This window comes from Phyllostomus discolor, chromosome 6 (genome assembly GCF_004126475.2).
Source record: "Phyllostomus discolor isolate MPI-MPIP mPhyDis1 chromosome 6, mPhyDis1.pri.v3, whole genome shotgun sequence".
Classification (NCBI taxonomy): Eukaryota; Metazoa; Chordata; class Mammalia; order Chiroptera; family Phyllostomidae; genus Phyllostomus; species Phyllostomus discolor.
In genome coordinates, this window is record NC_040908.2 from 52639445 (window position 1) to 52659054 (window position 19610).

The 19610-nt window shown below is 36.1% G+C and overlaps 1 protein-coding gene and 1 pseudogene across 1 annotated transcript in view; both read right to left on the minus strand.

Annotated features, from left to right (window-relative positions):
- Positions 1 to 2373: 2373 nt before the first annotated feature.
- GCFC2 (GC-rich sequence DNA-binding factor 2) overlaps positions 2374 to 19610 on the minus strand; it is a 36525-nt gene continuing 19288 nt past the window's right edge. The window contains exons 12-17 of the mRNA XM_036028209.1: positions 15267 to 15388; positions 12708 to 12784; positions 11249 to 11315; positions 8381 to 8527; positions 5297 to 5421; positions 2374 to 4000 (exon numbers count right to left, since the gene is read on the minus strand). Of these exons, the coding sequence (XP_035884102.1) occupies positions 3883 to 4000; positions 5297 to 5421; positions 8381 to 8527; positions 11249 to 11315; positions 12708 to 12784; positions 15267 to 15388 (656 nt within the window). The 3' untranslated portion in view covers positions 2374 to 3882. The remainder of the gene's footprint in view (positions 4001 to 5296; positions 5422 to 8380; positions 8528 to 11248; positions 11316 to 12707; positions 12785 to 15266; positions 15389 to 19610) is intronic.
- On the minus strand, positions 10313 to 11234 carry LOC114500811 (annotated as a pseudogene).

Here is a 19610-nt window from a genome sequence, read left to right on the forward strand (position 1 = left end):
ATAGTAAATGAATGTAAGTAATCAGAAACTGATGAACAGGTCTCCGAGTGTTGTTCCATTTACACCTCCATCAGGATTTATGAGTGTTCCAATGGCTTCTTATTCTCACCATTTGGTGTCAGTCTTTTCAGTCATCCTAGTGGATGTGAAACGGCATAGATCGCTGTACAGTAGCTTTAATTCAGACTTCTTAGAGGTCCTGACTAATTTTATAGAAATTTTAAATTTTGATAAAGTCCAATTTCTTTTTCTTTTTTGGTTACTACCTTCTGTGTCCTACTCAAGAAATCTTTACCTACTCCAAGATCAAAGGCATTTGTTCTTCTACAAGCTAACTGTTCTAAGTTTTACGGTTAGACCTATAATTCACCTCTATTTTTGGGGAGGCATGTTTGCAGGTAAGGGAGCTGCCTCATTTTATTTTGTATATTCAGTTGTTCCACTAATATGGTTATAAAGATTCCTTTTCCCACTGACTTAACTTGGCACCTTGGTCAAAAATTGGTTGCAGTCATGTGTGTAGGTGTATTGCTGAACTCTTGATTCTGTTCCATTAATGCAGTAATCTATTCTTATGCTAACAGCATTGATTACTATTGCTTTAGAGTAAGTCTTGAAATCAGATACAGCAAGTCTTCCAACTGACCTTCCTTCTTAAGATTAGTTTGGCTATTTTAAGGTCTTTGCATTCCCACACAAAATTTAATTTCCATGTTTTAATCAACCAGTCTGTTTCTTTAAAGCCTGATGGAACTCTGACGGGGACTGACTGCAGAACTACACACCACTTTGGAGAGTCTATGCACTTTAACCAAAGTCTGAGTTTCCCAGTTCATGGACACGCTGTTTCTTCTTTTTATTTAGGTTAAAAAAAAAAAAAACTTAGCAAAGATTTCAATGTAGAGAACTTGCACATCTTTCTATAGATTTGTTCGTAGGTATTTGATGTATTTTGACTCTACTGAAATGTTACTGTTTTAAACTTTATGTTTCTAATCAGATCACCAGCCTGCCCTTGGCTGTACTTAATAGTTCTGATTTTTTTTTTTGGTAGACTGCATAAAGTTTTCTGTGTAAGCAATCATGTCCTTTGTGAATAAAGACTCTTAACTCTTGTGTTCTAGTCATTATGCCTTTTTCTGATTGCTAGGACCTACAGAACAATTTGAACAGAAATGGTGAGTGCATTCTTGCTTTTATATTTCATCATTAAGTATGATGTTAAGTGTAGATGTTTTTGCAAATGCTCTTTATCGGAGAAATTTATATCCCTAGCCTTTGGGTTGGAAGAGGATGTTGCATTTTGTCTAATATGTTTTTGGCATTCACTGAGATGATCATATAGTTTTCCTCTTTTATTCTGTTCATTGGTGAATTACACTTTCTAATGTTAAACAAACCTCACCCTCCTAGAATATACCCTATTTAGTCACAGTGTATTAGTATTATTAATATCCTTTCTATACACTGCTGGTTTCAATTTGCTAATACTTTAAGGACTTTTATTTCTATGTTCATGAATGGTTGGTCTATTATTTTCTTTTCCTATAATATCTTCTTCAAGTTTTGTGCCAACACATAATATTTCTCAGGAATCACCTACATAAATATCACTTTGTTATAAGCCTAAGAAATGCAAACAAAATTTATTTGAAGCATTTTTCATGGTCATTTTTTGTTTCCTAAAAGACAGCATGAGAGAAGTTTTTAAAAAGTAATTTGTCTGATTCTGTAAAAATTTCACATTGTTTATGTGAACAGAAAACTGAAAAAAAATCCAGGAAAAGAACTGAGATATGTGAAGAGTTACTAAGTTGAAGTTCTGTTATTGCTAGTTATGTTCTTTCCACTCATTTCATCCATTTCACGTTACCAGGAAAATAAAAAAAACAAAACAAAACAACTGCATAAGCTTCACAAATGTATTCTGAATATCCTCAACTATAATATATGGTAGATCAAAATCTTGAGGTTCAAACTCCAAGCACAATGAAACTTAGTTGAAAAATATCAAAGTTTAAGCCCTGGCTGGCGTAGCTCAGTGGATTGAGCGTGGGCTGTGAACCAAAGTGTTGCAGGTTTGATTCCCAGTCAGGGTACATGCCTGGGTTGCAGGCTATGACCCCCAGCAACCGCACATTGATGTTTCTCTCTCTCTCTCTCTATTTCCCTCCCTTCCCGCTCTAAAAATAAATAAATAAAATCTTAAAAAAAGAAAAATATCAAAGTTTAAATCAATTTGTAGTTTTGAAAATAGATTCAATATTTTCCATACTATGAAAAGCAAAAGAAATCTCTCTGCCCATGAAAAAAGAAACTTAAAGGGTAAGAACACATCCAAGGCATCTTTAATAAAAATGCAAAAGGCAGAGGGAAGTTTTCAAATGTGTATGTACTTTTACAGTAAAAAAAAATCACAAATTTCATATACAATACAGTACTGGCATTTATGTAAACAACAAAGCTGTACCCCCCGCCCCCCCCCCACACACACCTGTAAACAGAGCAGAGGTCTGACAGAGTGACACTGAAACGAGAACAGCAAGGACCCCTGGCAACAATACCTTTGTGGGAGTGCCAAATGCTTCTCAGCAATGGCTTAAATTTTCTATGTAAGATTCTATTCCTGTATAATTTGTGTAACTAAAATAAACTTTAAACAATTGTTCATCAAGTGAATTATGAGTCTTCACTGCATTAGAAATAACACATCCATCTATTAAAATATATGCAGCTTCAAAGCTAGGGGTGATTGTGTCAGAGGCCACATGCTCAAACTCTACAATATAATCAATTTTTTTTCTGATTATCTTTTGAGCAACAACACACAAAATATATATTTAGGGTTGCCATTGCTATTTTACAAATAGCTTTAAGAAATATTATTAGTAAACTCTCACTTTGAAAAATATTCTCAATCTTAATTGCCTTAAATTTTCCTTATATAAATATTTTATTAGAAAATGAATCATGTGTTCTGAATATTTAAAATACCTTAACTAAGCTTAAAACCAACAACAAAAACCATAAAAAGAAGAGTAGTAACTACCTAGCAAGTAATGACTTAGTATACCAAAAATATACACAAAATTAAAATAAAAATGGCAAATGACACGGGACAGGCACAACACTGTTATCTTTAAATATATGAAGCTCTTACCAACCCCTAAGAAAAAGATGAATGGACATGCCGAAAAGAATTACAAACGGCCCCAAAACAACAAGCATTCACTCCCTAACAGCCCAAACACATAATTAAAATAAGATTCTTTCACCTATTCAATTTGCAGTGAGTTAACTCAATGCTAATACCTATCGCTGGTGGGGACTCATTGGCCTCTCTGACACTTGTGTTGGTACAATACACTGGTACAGATTTCTGAAGGACTATTTGGTAATCATTAGCTATGACAGCCTTAAACATCTCGATCGGTTAATACTTAAGTAATTAATTCCAATTAATATTTCCACTTTAGCTTATTTGTAAATAGAGATCATTAAAATGAAGAGAACTAAAAGATGTTTTTATGGATCAGGATAGAAGTCTCACCAAAGCCAAAGCAGCTACAAGCAAGGTTTCTCCAACCCCTCTCCTGAACTGGAAAAGCAGCCAGAAGAATCAACGGGAAATACGTGTGTTGAATTCTTAACTGCCCCTGTGTGCTTAACAATTCCTGCAAACACCACAGAATCAGGGGAACAGCCTTTCCTGATACCAGGAGGAAGGAGGAGATGGATGAAATATATATATGTATATTTTCAAATTCTGGCCTCTATTACTAAGAATAAAGAGGCACCAGCATCCCACAAACAACCCCCCCAGCAAAAGAGCCAAGTGTGACCATACTAAAATCTACTTTATTACTCTTCTGTACAGTTCAGTCAAACTTCGCTAATTACTGATTTAAGATGGTCTAGGTGATACTGTTCTATGAAGGAGTCAGCTTGATTCAAAGCTCTTATTTTCACCAGTATAAGAATTATTTCTTTGACTTCATCCCTGAAAAACAAAAAAAGCATTTTCCCTTTAACAAATGTAATGTGTAAGAGCACAGTGAATCATCAGCTGTTAATCTGAAACAAAAATTTTACCTTAAATCAATATCTAAAATAGCATAATACAGTGTCTGGCAGAAGTAACGCCTGCTCCAGTGTGGTTGGTAGGGGAATAATATTGGTAGGGTGTAATAATTTATAGTTTTAACTTGAACATTTCACTGAAAATGTCATATGGCGTGCCTGAGTGCGATATTGTTACATTACAGAATTCCATGCTTATGATTTTTAGGTGCGTTATTAATAAAAAAGGAGCCATTATTTGTGCTGGACCCTGTATATTCAGATGCTACCTTTTCCAGTTAATTATAAAGTTCCAATTCAGACTATTTTGTGGATGTATCCCGGCACATTTTAACGTGAATGACTGTTAAGTGCAGAAAAGCAGAGAGAAATCTGTTGTCAGAAATTTGAGCTGTGCTGTGCTGCTACCAGCTTGTAAGGGCTATTGCAGTGGGAGCCCCAGTGGGAGCATTTACCCTACAGACATCATCTAAAGCACAGGTGGCAAACACAAGGTCCACAGGCCAAATCTGGCCCTCCACCTTGTTTTATCTGGCCCAGCACCTTGTTTCTACCCAATGGCAGTGCCGAGCTCCTTGCCCCAATTAAGGAGTAGTTACATTTATCCAGTCCTGAGGCTGATGTGGCCCCCAGTGAAAATGAGTTTGACACCCTGGATAATGCTACAAATCTGGAGTCTGTGATTTCTGGAGAGGTGGTTCCCCTGAACACCACTGTCCTTAAGCCCCTAAACACCCGATGCTGTGAATGAGATACATGACATAGAGATCTGGTTACTGTGGGGTAAACCCCAGGGTGCAGGCCTGTACTTAAAAAGTCTTCAGATTTTAAAAATGGCCAGGAAAATTAAAAACATATTAAAAACATGCTTAATAAGAGGCTCTGACTTCTGGTTTTAATTCTGAATTGCCCTGTGCTCTAGTTTTCTGGATGTGTTTATTTTGGAAGAGATTTACATTTAAAAATATAAACTGTAACTGAAACACCGATAAAAGGTACAATAAGTATAAAAATATGAACTACATATATGTATGAGGTGTGATTATATAAAATAGTGATTCCAAAGGTTGCACATAAAAACATCTAATAATTTTACAGTAATAGTCTCAACAGATTCTTGAAAGTAGAGTGAAAGTACAAATCTTTCTAAAAATTGCTGCAGATATAATAGAATCCTTGAACTATGCTTATGGAGGTACAATGAAATATGCAGTACCTGAATTCACTTGTAGATAATTTATGTGCAGACTGCAGTAAAAACTGGATGAAGTTTTCTAGCTGGGGAATAGATGTTCTCATGGCAGAACTTTCAAACCATTTTTCTGGTAAATATGCTGTTATCTGTTAATCAAAACACATGGTTGTTTTTCATAATGACAGTCACCATCTGAGGACTTTTGCTGACATGGCACCATTTAATCTTCGCAGTGATCATGCAGGTTATGTGTTACTCTGTTTTGTAGTACGGTTAAATAGATTTTGAGAATTTGCCTTTCTTTGTCAAGGTTATACACTTTTTAAAAATTATATTTTAACTCCAAGAGATTAAAATATGCTACTTTTTATGAATACCTTCTAGTGGCACTTGTAATATTTTCTTTACTCTGTATTCCTGAGCCATTATATCTGTGCAAACCATACTTTACAATTAAACACCAGAAATGCCTAAACACAAAATACTTTTAGTTATCACAACTATAAAATACATACATTTAATATTGTTTCACTAAGACATTTGTTGACCTAGCATATAATCTACATAAACAAATTAGTGTTAAGGAACCAAGTAGGTGATTCTAAGATATACAGAATAAAAAAATTATGGTTTTGATTTTCTTCGAATTTAATACATTGCTTTAAATGTCCGTGTAAAGCAATGTCTGTGCATAAAGTCAGCGTATGTGCATTCAACTTTTCTTTGGAAAAAAAATAACACATCATTATCCTTAACACATACAGGCAAAAACAGAAAAATGTAACAAAATAAATGAATAACTTCACAATAGAAAGAAGAATAAAAAGGAGAGAAAAGGGGATAAAGGAAAAACCTGAGGTCATACTATTCAAAGAAATTCTTAGACAATCAAATAGATCTTCAGTTGGGAAGATCAGATCAGTATTTATATAAAGTAAAAGCAGGGAGAAAACACACCACATATTTATTATAAAATGTTAAATGAAAGTTCTCGGATTCATTCTTTTTAAAATAAATCTGATTGGTCAGCCTTGAAAACAGAGATGAGAAAAGATTTATCCTACTATCCTACTCCTTAATCACTCTTTGCAATTTTTCACAAAAAATGCAGACACATTGCTTGCCTAAGGCAGGAAGTCCTATAAGTTTTGTTATGCAAACTGCATTTGTTTCAAGTTCTGAAACCAACCCTTATTGGCTTGTAATTTAATGTCATTTGCACCTGGCTCACAAGTCTCAATGGTAAGTCTCACGGAACCATAAAGATTTTCCATAAATGATCCCAGGGCATAAAGCCACACTGTCTTGGCTAGGCTAACTAGCCACAAGCTGTGGAGGGCGTGTCAGTGTGTCTTCTCCTCTACTTCTGCATGGTGCACTCTCATGGTCAAAGAAGATTAAATGGAACCGGAAACATGCAGCATGGATGATGATTTAAACTTTTGGTAGATAATGTAGTTTAAAACTGTATGATATAAAAACCACAGCCAGAAAAATCCTGGGTAGGAACTGCAACCTAATGTGTTATATATATATGTGTGTGTATGTGTATATATATATATATATTTTCTTTTTAAAATTTGTATTATAAAGTAACTAGTTTCTCATTTCTTATAGATTCTTTAACAACATGAATTTTATCTTATGGATAGACAGTAATGTTTTTAAACATTTTGGTTGTCTTCAATTATCTTCTATTATAAATAATGTTACAGCAATATTCCTTGTACTCAAAATCTGTATGGTCACATCTGATTTTTAACTTAGAATAAATTCCTAGAAGTAACATTGCTAAGTCAAAGGCTACAAACTGTAAAGGTTTTGTATCAATGTCAAAACAGTCTCCAGAGTTGCCTCTCCTTCCTCCAGTGCAGAGACTGTTTCCCAGAACCGCTGGCTCTTGCATTCCAGGTGAATGGCACCCTGGAATGAGGTGCTGCTTCCCCTTGCTTATGACAATACTGGCAATTATAATGAAAACAACAGCAATCAAGTTTGCCAGCACAACAGGTAAACTAATATCCCTACTGTACTATTTGCATTCTCTTTTTTCTTAAAAAATATTTTATTTATTTATTTTTTAGAGAGAGGGGAAGGGAGGGGGAAAGAGAAAGAAACATCAATGTGTGGTTGCCTCTCATGTGCCCCTCACTGGGGAGCTGGCCTGTAACCCAGGCATGTGCTCCCCTGATTGGGGATCATATAAGCGACCCGTTGGTTTGCAGGGCAGCACTCAGTCCACTGAGCCACACCAGCCAGGGTTGCATCTCTCTGATTATTAGTACTATTAATCTTTCCCACATGTTTACAGGTTATTTTTTGCGTATCATTTTTCGGTGAATTGCCTGTTGAATGTCTTTTGGCCATCTTTAATGAACTGTTTACTGATTTGTAAAAATCCTTTTTTATATATGGATATTAATTCTTGTTATATACAGGGATGGACAAAAGTAGGTTTATAGTTATGAGTATGCAAAACAGAGTTTATTGTATTATTTATTTGTGTATTATCATTATTGTTAACCTATTTTGTCTACCAATGTATTATAACTTTTATTTCTCAGTTTTTTAATTCACTTTCTTTTTAGTCTTTTACAGATTTCAAACACAAACAACAGGAGAAAGAGTAAGTACAGTGAGCTCAGTGAACCTATCCTCTAGTTTTAACAATGATTTAGCAATCATGGTGTCTTTTTGGTTAATGTTTTTCTGACCCACTAAAGTGTTTTATCTTCATCAAATCTAACACTTTTTTTCATCATTTCTTCTGCTTAACGTTCAGAAAGGACTCCCTTACCATCAGATACAGTCATTTATCTTTTTAGTACAGTATTTTATTTCATTTTTAACACTTAATTCTTCATTTTACCTGAAATTTATGTGGCTATTTAGTGAGAGGTAGGGGTCTAATATTCTTTTTATAAACAATTAACCTATATACTAAATTTTAAACACTGAGGAGTTGCTTCTGGGTTTCTGGTCTATTAAATAGATTTGTTTGTTATTATGTGGATATCACAATTTTAATTATTTTGTTACAAAATAGATTTTAATGACTGAATTTTTAAAAATGATAAAGTTAGAATCATTTCCTACAGAACTCACCTGGCTGCACTTTTTAACAACATCTGGCCCAGGTGCGGCATTATAAAGAGCTATGACAAGGTAACGATTTAATAGCTTCCCTAGTCCTAGCTCTTGCAAGGTATCATCTGGGAGGAGTCCATTCCAAAGAAGAACATTGTGGAAGAGCTAGAATAAAATAAAATAAAATAAAACGTCAAGTGACTATGTACCTTTTCTCCAAAGAAAAACTAGATGATCCTCCAACAAACATAAGTTGGTCAAACTCTTTTAAACTTTCACTACAATTAGTACTGTTGGAACTTTCAATTTTAGAATCAACAGAAAATATTCTAAATAAGTACCTGATACATTCCAACCTCTACATATTGTTCATCCTATTTTCAGTTTTTAGGACAACCACCCAAAATCCATCTCAAATATCTGCTGGAGCCTTTCCAAATCAAGAGCCGTCCTCAGCCCACACTCTCCTGGAGCCTGGGGCACTGGGTGCGAGACCGCAGGACCCCGGGAGGACTGCCGTTAAAAACGCCGGTGCTGCGGTTACCACTGTGTGTGCCCTTGAGAAATCTGTCAAGCCTGAGAACCTCATTACTCTGGTACATAAAATAAGATTAATAATAACCTGTAAGTTTGGAGATAACTTGGATAAAATACTCCAGAGAAATTTTAATGAAATTTATATGGGTTGCCTTTCTTTTCTCTAAACCCAGATATTTCTGTGAATTTTAGTGTTTTCCACTTTTTTTCCAATACTGTATTTATTACTGTGAGTGCTCAACTACATGCAGTTGTACCAACATGCTTTTCTCTACTTTGTCGTTGTGATGTTGCTCCCTCTTCCTGGAAAGCCTTTTTCTTGACTCAACCACATGACAAAGATGAATTCACCCTATTAAAACTATTTTTACTGAGGTCACCTATGACCTACTAATAGGCAACTCCAATAAACATTTTTAGTCTTTCTCCGAATACTTTCCAATGGCATTTAACACCGTCTTAATTCTTGAAAGCCCCTCACCTAGTTCCCCTGATGCCAATCTCTTGCGATAATTCTAAGTTTCACAGTTCATTCTAGGGCTTCTTTGAAGACTCTGCTTTCTCTGCCCACCTCTTACATAAGTGTTCCCCAAGGTTTTGTCCTTGGCCTTCTTTGCATGGGTCACCCAATCTCCTCAGAGGCTGTCATTCATGACCATGACTCCAAACACTGTATGTGGTTGGCTCCCAAGTCTCTAGCTAGATCTGCCCCCTGCAATTCAGACTCACAAATCCAGTTGCCTCTTAGCCCTCTTTTAGGTATCCTCAGTTAACTATGTCTGAAACAGATCCTATCTTCCCTCTCAAAGCTGTTTTTTCCTGTATCTCTTCCAATGCCCTCAAAGGATGTCATAAGTTACCAGGCTGCTAACGTCAGAAACCTGGCAAGTACTCTACATTCTTCACATTATTAATTAGTCATCAAGCCCTTTCAATGGTTCAGTCTAAATCTTTTGAACTTACCTTCTCCTTACCATTCCTGTTGCCACTGACTTAGCACTGACTTCATCCTTTATCTCTTAGACCAGGGGTTAGCCAGCTGTGGTTTGTGGGGTAATCCAACTTACTGCCTGTTTTTGTAGAGCTGGTGAACAATTGTTTTTATTTCTATTTTATTATGTTTCATTTTTTACATTTTTCTTTCTTTGGTGATGTGATACTGTCTCAAGCTGTATGTGACATACGGCTGATTTTTGTGGTACCACAGGATCTAGGTTTAAGCCCTTTAAGTGACTATAACCCAAGAACAAGAAGACAGAAATTGCTATTACCACAGCACTGCTTAAAACCCATTTCATTTTAGGTATTCTTATACTCTTGATATGATCATAGGCTGATTTTTACATTCAGATGGAGTCATAATGTTCACGTAACTTTTTGCTCTTATTTCATGTATTTAAACTGGCACCAACTCTATCCACAGTTCAAGGAGGTGTCATTCTCAATGAATGGGATGCCACAGTACTTGATGTTACTATCTGCCCACTGCTGCAAGGCATCATTCAAGATTTCCTGGGTCAGGTGTGTGCAAATTCAAAGACCACAATTTTGAACTCAGTGGGTTCCTTCACTTCCTTACTGGTAACTCAAGAAGGCATCCTAGGTTGAAATCTCTCCTTTGACAGAAAGCTCTCTGCACTTGCGTGTACCTTGTCACTCTCAATTGTGGCAGGAAATGGAAAAGTTTGCTTTGATTTCATTCAGCCCATGTTATGAAAAACTTGGAGTGAAGCAAAGCAGTAGGAAAGACTAACTCAACAGCATCTTTGGAAAACACTGAGTTTGTCCACAGGAAGCTGACTAGGATACTCTCTCCAGGATACCTCAAAAATCACCGATCCCTTTTACTACTCTTCACGTGTAGTGTTTATGGACACCATGCCAGGACAGCCTCTGGGAGGAGGAGGCATCCAGAGGTCTCCTTGCCCAAGGTGGACCTGGAGAGCCCTGTGCAGGCAGGGCTCCTGGGGCATTGGTGTCAGGGTGGGCTGGAGCTGCACCGCCTTGCTGGGCCCAGGCCCCTCCTCCTGCCCAGCGCCTCCTCCCTCTACCTGGTGTTTATACTTTTAAATTATTTAAAAAAAAAGAAGAAAATTTTGTGACATGTGAAAATTATGATATTTAAATTTCAGCATCTATAAGTAGAGGTTTTAATTGAAACAGCCATGCTCATTTGTACTGAATTGTCTATGACTGTGTTTGCACTACAGTGGCAGAGCTGAATAGTTCAACAGACTAAAGGCTCAAAAAATGGTCTGGTCCTTTACAGAAGTTTGTTGATGATCTCTACTTTATAGTAAACTGGATTTGAAAGAAAAGTTTTTTTCATTTTTGCAGTTCTTGGCTTACCTTTAGACCTGACCAGAATTGCCTTTCTTGGAACTTTGAATGTGGTGATGTTTTGTTTTCTACAGCACTAATTTGAAATAAAAGAGAAAGGAGACAATGCAAACAATTGTTAATCTTTCAGAAGGAGAGTTTAAAAATTTGTTTTTTTAAGCAACCAAACTAAACCCTAATGGATTATGAATGGAGGTGCTCTGACGATATAAAAATGACAAATGCATGCACCTGTTGACCCAACAAATCTGTTTTTGAAAATGGCTTGTTTGCCATTAGGTATACTTGCACATGCACAGAATGTCTATAAAATTACTCACAACACTGTCAGCAGTGGTTTGCCACTTATGTGCCTGTTAGTTACAGTATATCTATATGGTAGCATATCATGCAGCTTAAAAAAGAATGAGGAAACTACTTATATGATGACATGTATAATGACAAACTGGTTATAAGATATCAAAGATGTCAAAAAAGTAAGGAACAAAAAAAAAATGTACAACTGTTTGCAATGTACTTCCTTTGCTACAGAAAGGAGGGAAAATAAGATTATAACATATGTAAGTATTTAACTCTAATTGAATAAAGAAATTCTGGAAGGGTAAAAAATTACTAACAGTGATTGTTATTGCATGCATTTATGTACACAGCAGAGGAAGGTCAAAACTGGGGTGAATGAAAGTCAGGAGTGGGAGGGAGTAAGATTTTTCATTTTAAATATAAATAAAATTTTAAGAAGATATACTTTTGAACCATGTGAATATATTACCCGTCTAAAACATTAGAAAACAAACCATAAGAAGGCTGAATTTTTACACAGATATCTTTTCTTGATTCACATTGACCAGAAAGCTTAGAAGTGTCTTTCTCTTCTCTCCATAAAGCAGTTCCATCCTGTGAGTACTTGCTGGGTAGCTTCAGTTCATGATCTATTACTATAACTGATGTCTTCTTAGCAAATGTATGAACATGCATAAAATACTACTTGTTTCATAATTTAAAACAAATAACAGTTCATAGATGCAGTTTCTGGCCCCTCAGTGATGTTCCCGGCCTATGCTTTGCTTTCTCTGTGCCCGGCACTGTTCTGAGCATGCTTTGTTTTCATACTGTCCTTTGAGACAGGCATTAACTTAATGTCCCATTTTACATTTGAGGACATAGAAAGGCCACCGTCATTATCTAGTAATGGTGAATCTGGGCTCCAGAATCTGTGATTTTAATTACTCTGCCATGCTACCTGTCATGTTCTTAAGAATAACATTACAAAACCCCCCCACTATATCCAAGGGGTACATATATGGTACATAGAAGATGACTGAGAAATATCTGTTAAAACCTCAATTTGCATCTTATTGTGCATAAATATGTTTTGAAAATATTTAATATAATTTCTTTTGTATTATATTCTTAAATCTCTATTATATGATTAGCTAATTCATACAATCTAGAAATTAATACCTCTTACCTCTTTGGATACAGAGGAATAAAAACATCATCTTCTATTGCTTTCTTCATTCTTGAAACAATGGATTTAAGTAAATCCTATTAGTCAAAAATTTAAAAGCATCAGTGATAGTCATAGGTGGAAACATATTTACCAAGAGAGGTAATTTACTCTGTACACACACAGAATCAGGTGTTAAAGTATCAATTAGGAACGAGAGAACTTTATTGAACCACATTACTGCGTATCACTGCAGTTAGTACATGCTCATGGCTGTACAGTGTTCTGTTGCATGACACTACTGATAGGACATTTGGATGGTTTCCAGTTTGAGGCTATTATGAATAATGCTGCTATCCAAGTTTTCATACATGTCTTTTAGGAAGTAGTGGTGTGTCCCATTTATATTCCAACTGGCTGTGTATGAGAAAACTTGTTTATTTATACCTTTACTAAAAAGTGGTATTTTGAAAAACTGTTTTCAATTCTGGTTAGTATTTAGTCATATTTTATTATGTTTTTAGTTTTTTTGTTGAGTAATGTGATGCTGAGTACTCTCTCATACTCTTATTTGCCATTTAGACATGCCCTTTTACAAATTACTTAATTGAGCTGCTTGTCTACATATCTATTAGGTCTACCTCTTTCTTACAGATTTGTAGAAACCTTTTATATACTCTAGTTGTGAGTCTTTTGGTGGTTTGTTAATGTCTTTTGGTGCAGTAAACATATTTTGGCAGATTAATTTTTTATTTGTATATAAAAAACTGGAAACCAAAATATTCAACCATAGCGACTTTTAGGAACATTAAGTTATAGGCATCATTCATATTGCATGAAACATTATTTAGCTAGTTTATGAAGAATGCAGTAACATACAAATTTAAATATTTAATTAGATAATATTAAGTGGAAGAAGTAGGTTACAAATGTACATGTCTGTCACGATTACAACTCTGAAATAAAGTTCTGGACAAAAATATCCTACAATGGTATGAGCCCTTCAACTAGGATGAAAAGACAAGGGGAGTTAAACAATTTTTCTTCATATATTAGCAACATTTCTATAATAAGATAGTGTTCTTATTCTTAAAAAGGAATCCACATTTGAAAAACGCAGTGGCCTACTGCACGCTAAGGTGAAAGTTCTCTGCGTCAGTGACAGTGTGTGTGGCACAAAGTAAACTGTCACATACCCCACACTAACTAGATTACTCAAAAATGAAGACGCCAACTAAATATTTTTCATAAAAAGTATCTCTAACTGAAGTCCTATTTCTCATTCCACATAAATGTCTGTAGCATATTCCTCAAGTGGCCACGCAGCAATATTCAATAAACATTAAAAACAAAAACTCAATGAATAGGCCATTTTTATCCATGAGACTTTTCTATAAGTTTGATACTGATTTTAAATTGTTTAAAACAAAAGAAAACCTAAATTCACATATTTTAAAATTTAGCTTATTAACTTTTCTGAGTATTAAAATACATTATGTGATAGAAAATTTCTCCAAACAGTAAAGTTTTTTTAACAACTAGATACCCGCATCTTTGTATATATACTTTAAAACAGCTTTGAAAAGGCACTTACAAGCTCCAGCTAATTATTTCCTCTAAGATTACATGCTTCTTGAAGGCAGAATCATGATAGAACCCCTCTTCTCCTTCTTCTTACAGTTCCCCTACTTCATGATAACAATTCAGGCACAAAAATCTAATGGTATTCAGAATATGGATAGGACATGCCTCCTTGCTCTTCAACCACTTTGGTAATTCTACTTTGGGTGCTCTCCAGCCTGTCAATGTTATAGCTCAACATAAAATTCATTTACTTATTTAACTGCATGAGTATACAATAATTTTCATAAACAAGAATGATAAAACACAGTACTACAATAAAAGATTCAATAGACTCTCACCAAGGCCTCTAAAAAGTTCCTCTTTATGTCCAGCAAAACTCAATTCTAAATTATAATACAATGCAAATTTATTCTATTGAACTCTGAATCCTTAAAAAGATCATTGCTCTTTGGCAGATAATAAATAATTATTACTATAGTGAATGTTAGCCTAATTGTAAAATCATTGTCACAGCAAGGCCACAATGCCACTAGATTTTTGCCAAAAGAACAAAGGAAATGAGATTTTTTTTTTCCTTTAGAAGGAATGAATCTATACTAACTCATTTATGGCTATTCATCTCTGCAGGGCCAATGCGCATTCCCAGACCTGAGGGATGGCTGGCTGGGCCACGAGAACACAAGTCAGGCCACTGAACAGAGAAATAAGCTAATAAGAATAGAAACAATTAACCTGGGTCTTATTATATGTATGTGCATCCTGTAATAATGATAACCATTCCTGTCAAGAGTATTCAGGAGTATCAAAGTGTCTTTTGTATTATTAGTATAAACAGAAAAAAAATGGTCAATTATAGTTCCTATAAATCAGAACTAAGTATGTTTCCCTCAAATAGTTTTCTGGTAATTATGCCTTGTGTGTCTTCTGTAAAAAAGATTTATAATAAAATTATGTTGATATATAAATAAAGAAATTTATAACTCTGGAAATTATTACCTGTTTGCCTTTACTAACTTCATCCTCCCAAATGGAAAGTTCATCAAGAATCATTCTGCAGTGTGTTATTAAACTTGTGGTCTGTGAGGTCGACAAAGGATCCCATATAAATTCTACAAAGTCTGAAACAAAAATTTCAGTGGTGCACAATTATTTACTCAATTGCTGTGTTTGTTACATATAAACAACCAAAGCTTTTTAGCAAAGATTACTTCTTTCTTTTTGTGGTTTAAAATCCACACCAGTCATTACCATTACATATTTGTCTACATCCTTAATTTCCTTATCTTTTCGGGTTTGTAGAACTTGTCTGGCTAAACCACCCCTTGTTAAATCCATCTTGTCACCGAGTCTGCGCTTGCCATCGTGAAGCTAAAACATGGCTGGAAAAAAAACTACACTTTAAATTCATCACCATGAAACTCTAGTGAATGCTGAATGCTGCCCAGCAATCACACTGTTCCCCTGGCCCATTCCTTCTCCCTTTCCTCTAGAGGATTATCTCCTGTCTTCTTCCTCCTCATTTATGGAGTTAAGAACCATTAATCCATTAAACCCAAAAGTTAATGGATTTTACTCTTCTGGATGAATGTTTCTTCTCTTCTCCTGTGCTCTCACTCTCAGCAGATTACTTACTAATTTGATGTGAAAATAGAACCAGGCAGAAGAGAAGCTCCCTAAGCCCCTACTTCACCTACCTGCATGTGTGCCCGTACAGCCTAACTTGTCTCCCATTCCTGTGGATGAAGCACTCATGCTCCTCGCTGAGGCCAGCTCTTTATTTGTGCAACAGATCCCAAACCCTTTGGCTTATTTGAAGATTCTGCTCTGGAATTCTGTGCTCTCGCTCCGGTATCATCATCACTTCTATTGGACCTTTCCCATCAGCCTACAATTATTTCTCTTGTATTAAAAATAACTGGTCTCTTGACTCCACTTTCCCCTTCAGTACTGCACTCTTTCTTTCCTTCATTTTAAAACAAAATACAAAAAAAAAATGGCTAAGCTTCCTTCCTCTGATTTCTCTCCACCCATTAACTCTTGAATTCACTTCAGTTACATTGTCTCCCCAACCAGTCACAGATGACCTTTACATCACAAAATCTAATAAATGGCTGAGTCTAATCCCCATCTGATTTATCAGCAACAATTACAACAGTTGATCATTCCCTCTAGAAACACATTCTTGACCTGGTTCCCCACCTACCTCTCTGCTCTCCTTTGCTGGCTGCCTGTCACCTCTTTGATGACGGCATACCTCAGAACTCTGGTCACCTCTCTTTTATCCATATCTATACCCTTAGTATTTAAAGATATCTTGGTGGCTTTAAATGCCATATGTGTGCTCATAAATTCCAAATTTATTTCTCCTATCCAGACCTCTCCTTTAGACTCACATACTCAACTCCCTCATTGACATATCCATTTGCGTGAGAGGCATCTTAAACTCAAGACATGTCAAGCTGAGCTTCTGACACACCTCCTACCCTAAATTTGCTTCTCTCAGTCTTATGGCAAGAAAACCAGGAATCATTCCTGTTTCTTCTCTCTCTTGCTCCACAACCACAACATTAACAAATTCTGTCAGTGTTACCTTTGAAATACATACAGAAGTCAACCACTCTTCAGCACCTCCACTTTTAACATCCCATCCAAGACACTGTATTCTGTTGCTTGGATTACTGCAAAAGCTTCATAACTGGCTTGCCTACAGTTCATTCCCAACATAGTAACCAGAGTGATTTCACTAAATGTTAAAGTAGACCATGTCACTTCTCTGTTCAAAACTCTTCAAATGGTTCTCTTTCACAAAAGTCCTTACAAATGAGTGCCATTCTTGCTAACCTCTTGTTAATCTCCTCCTTGCTCACTCCACTATAGCTACACTGACCTAAGCACAGTTTGTCAAGTACCTCAGGCTAGCTCCTGCCTTGAGGCCTTTGTACGTGGTGTTTCTGCTGCCTGGGGTGCTGTTCCCTCAGGATTCATATGGCTCACTTCCTTTTGAAATCTGCTCAAGCTCGTTTGTGGCCTTCTCAGGAAGGCCTTCCCTGGTCAACCTATTTTAAATTGTGTTCATCTCTTTTTTTTTTTTTTACTGTACTGGTCCACTTTACATGGATGTTTCTCAATAAATACTGTAAATATATTTCTCTTCCTTATACATTTCTTAACAATATTTTTTTCCTCTCTTTATTGAATTTATTGGGGTGATACTGGTTAACAAAACTATACAGGTTTCGTGTCTACAGTTCTACAACACACCATCTGTGTCCTGTACTGTGTGTTCATCACCCTGTCAAGTCCTGCCATCATCATTTATCCCCCTCTATCCTTGTCTATCTCCCCCCCACCCCTCCCCCACCACCCAGCAATCACCACACTGTTTGTTGTCCATGCCACGAGTTCTCTCTTTTTTCCTTTTTGCTCAATCCCTCCACCCTCACTCCGGACATATGTCAGCTGCTCTCTATCTATGACTTTGTCTCTATTTTGCTTGTTAGCTCTTTTTGATCATTAGATTGCACATATGAGTGAAATCATGGTATGTGTCTTTTTTTTGACTGGCTTATTTCACCTAGGATAATACCCTACAGGGCCATCCATGTGGCTGCAAAGCATGAGATTTCCTTCTCGCTCTCTCTTCTTTTTTTTACAGCTGAGTAGTATTCCATAGTATAAATGTACCATAGCTTTCCCCTGCATCCAACTACTGATGGGACACTTGGTCTGCTTCTAAATCTGGGCTATTGTAAATAATGCTGCAATGAACATAGAGGTGCATATATTCCTTCAAATTAGTGTTTCAGGGTTCTTTGGATAATTTATCTTTGATAATTTGTACACCTTCCCCTTATTTAATTTTTCTCCTTAGCTCTTGTAACTAATGTGCTCTAGATTTTATTTATCTTGTTTATCATCTGTCTTCCTCACAGAATGTAAGCTCCACAAGGGCAAAAATTTATTATTTTGTTCACTGCTGTACATGCAGAAACAACAACAGTATCTGACACAGGCAGACCCTTATAAAATGCAAGTTAAATAACAGAAAAAATAAATAGGTTAAAAAAAACAAATAAGCCAAAACTAAAACGGCTATTTCTCAAACACCTAGAAGGTTAGGCTTCTAATAACCTTAGAAATATTCAGTCCACTAATACTGAGAGCCTACCACATGCCTAGCATTAAATACAGGAGACATAACAAGAAATAACACTAGGTAGCTGGCTTGAACAGCTTTGTCTGATGGCAAATACAAATACTTATATAAGCAACTGCAATTGCCATCGTAAGTATGAGTCCAGAGTGCTACAGGAACCCAGAGAGGTATGCCTAAACCAGTTCCTAGAGGTGATGTCCATACTGAATCCTGAAAGACGAAGAGGAGTTAGCCAGATGACAGAGGTGGGGTTTGGGGGTAACCAGATGGAGCATACAAAATATAAATGCCTAGGTGAGTACAGAGGAAGGGCAGGAGAGGTGGGAATGAGAAGGAGTAAAGGGATGGGGCTGGAGAATTAGTAAACAGATGTGATTCTGAAAGGCCTAGAAAGCTATGTTCAAGAGTGTTTCAAGTGAGGTAAAATAGAGTCAGACTCATATTTTACACAGATCACTATGATTATAGCATAGAAATTGGTTCAGAAAAAGAAAAAAAGATAACAGAATTGGCCGTTGCTTACATAAAGAGGTAAGAAAGAGGAAACACTGCATTACTTGAAGGTCAGATTTCAACACGTGGGTAGATGGAGGTGCTATTTTCTAGATAAGGAATACAGAGAGGCAGGCCTGAGCAATGATGACAGGTATGGTTTTGCATGTGGGATTTGAGTGCCTGCACCACATACAAGTGGATGTGTTCACAGGTACTTTGATAAGAGAGATCTGGTGCTTTAAGAAGAGACCTGGACTTGCCTTTTCCAGTTCTTTTGGATTTAAAATTACGTACAGCGGCAATATCCAAAAGAACTTTTTGTGATGACAGAAAAAACATCTTATATCTGCAATATCTAAGAGCTTCATCTGGGTTTTGCACATTTAATATATGGCCGGTGTGACTCAGACACTGAATTTTAATCTTTCTTAGTAGAAACTTACATATTAACACTCACGTACAGTTAGTAGTTACCATGCTGAACACAGATGCAGATGGCACTAAAGGAAAGTGTGAAATTATCCAGGGAGCCCAAGACGAGTGTAAAGAGGCTCCAGATAGGACATGAGAATAAATATAAAATATTAATTTCTCATAATGCTACTTATTTGAGGGACTATTTAATTGTATATGAAGTAGTTTGAATTTTCTACAGAGTACCCAAGTGAGTCACACAGCTACACTATCAC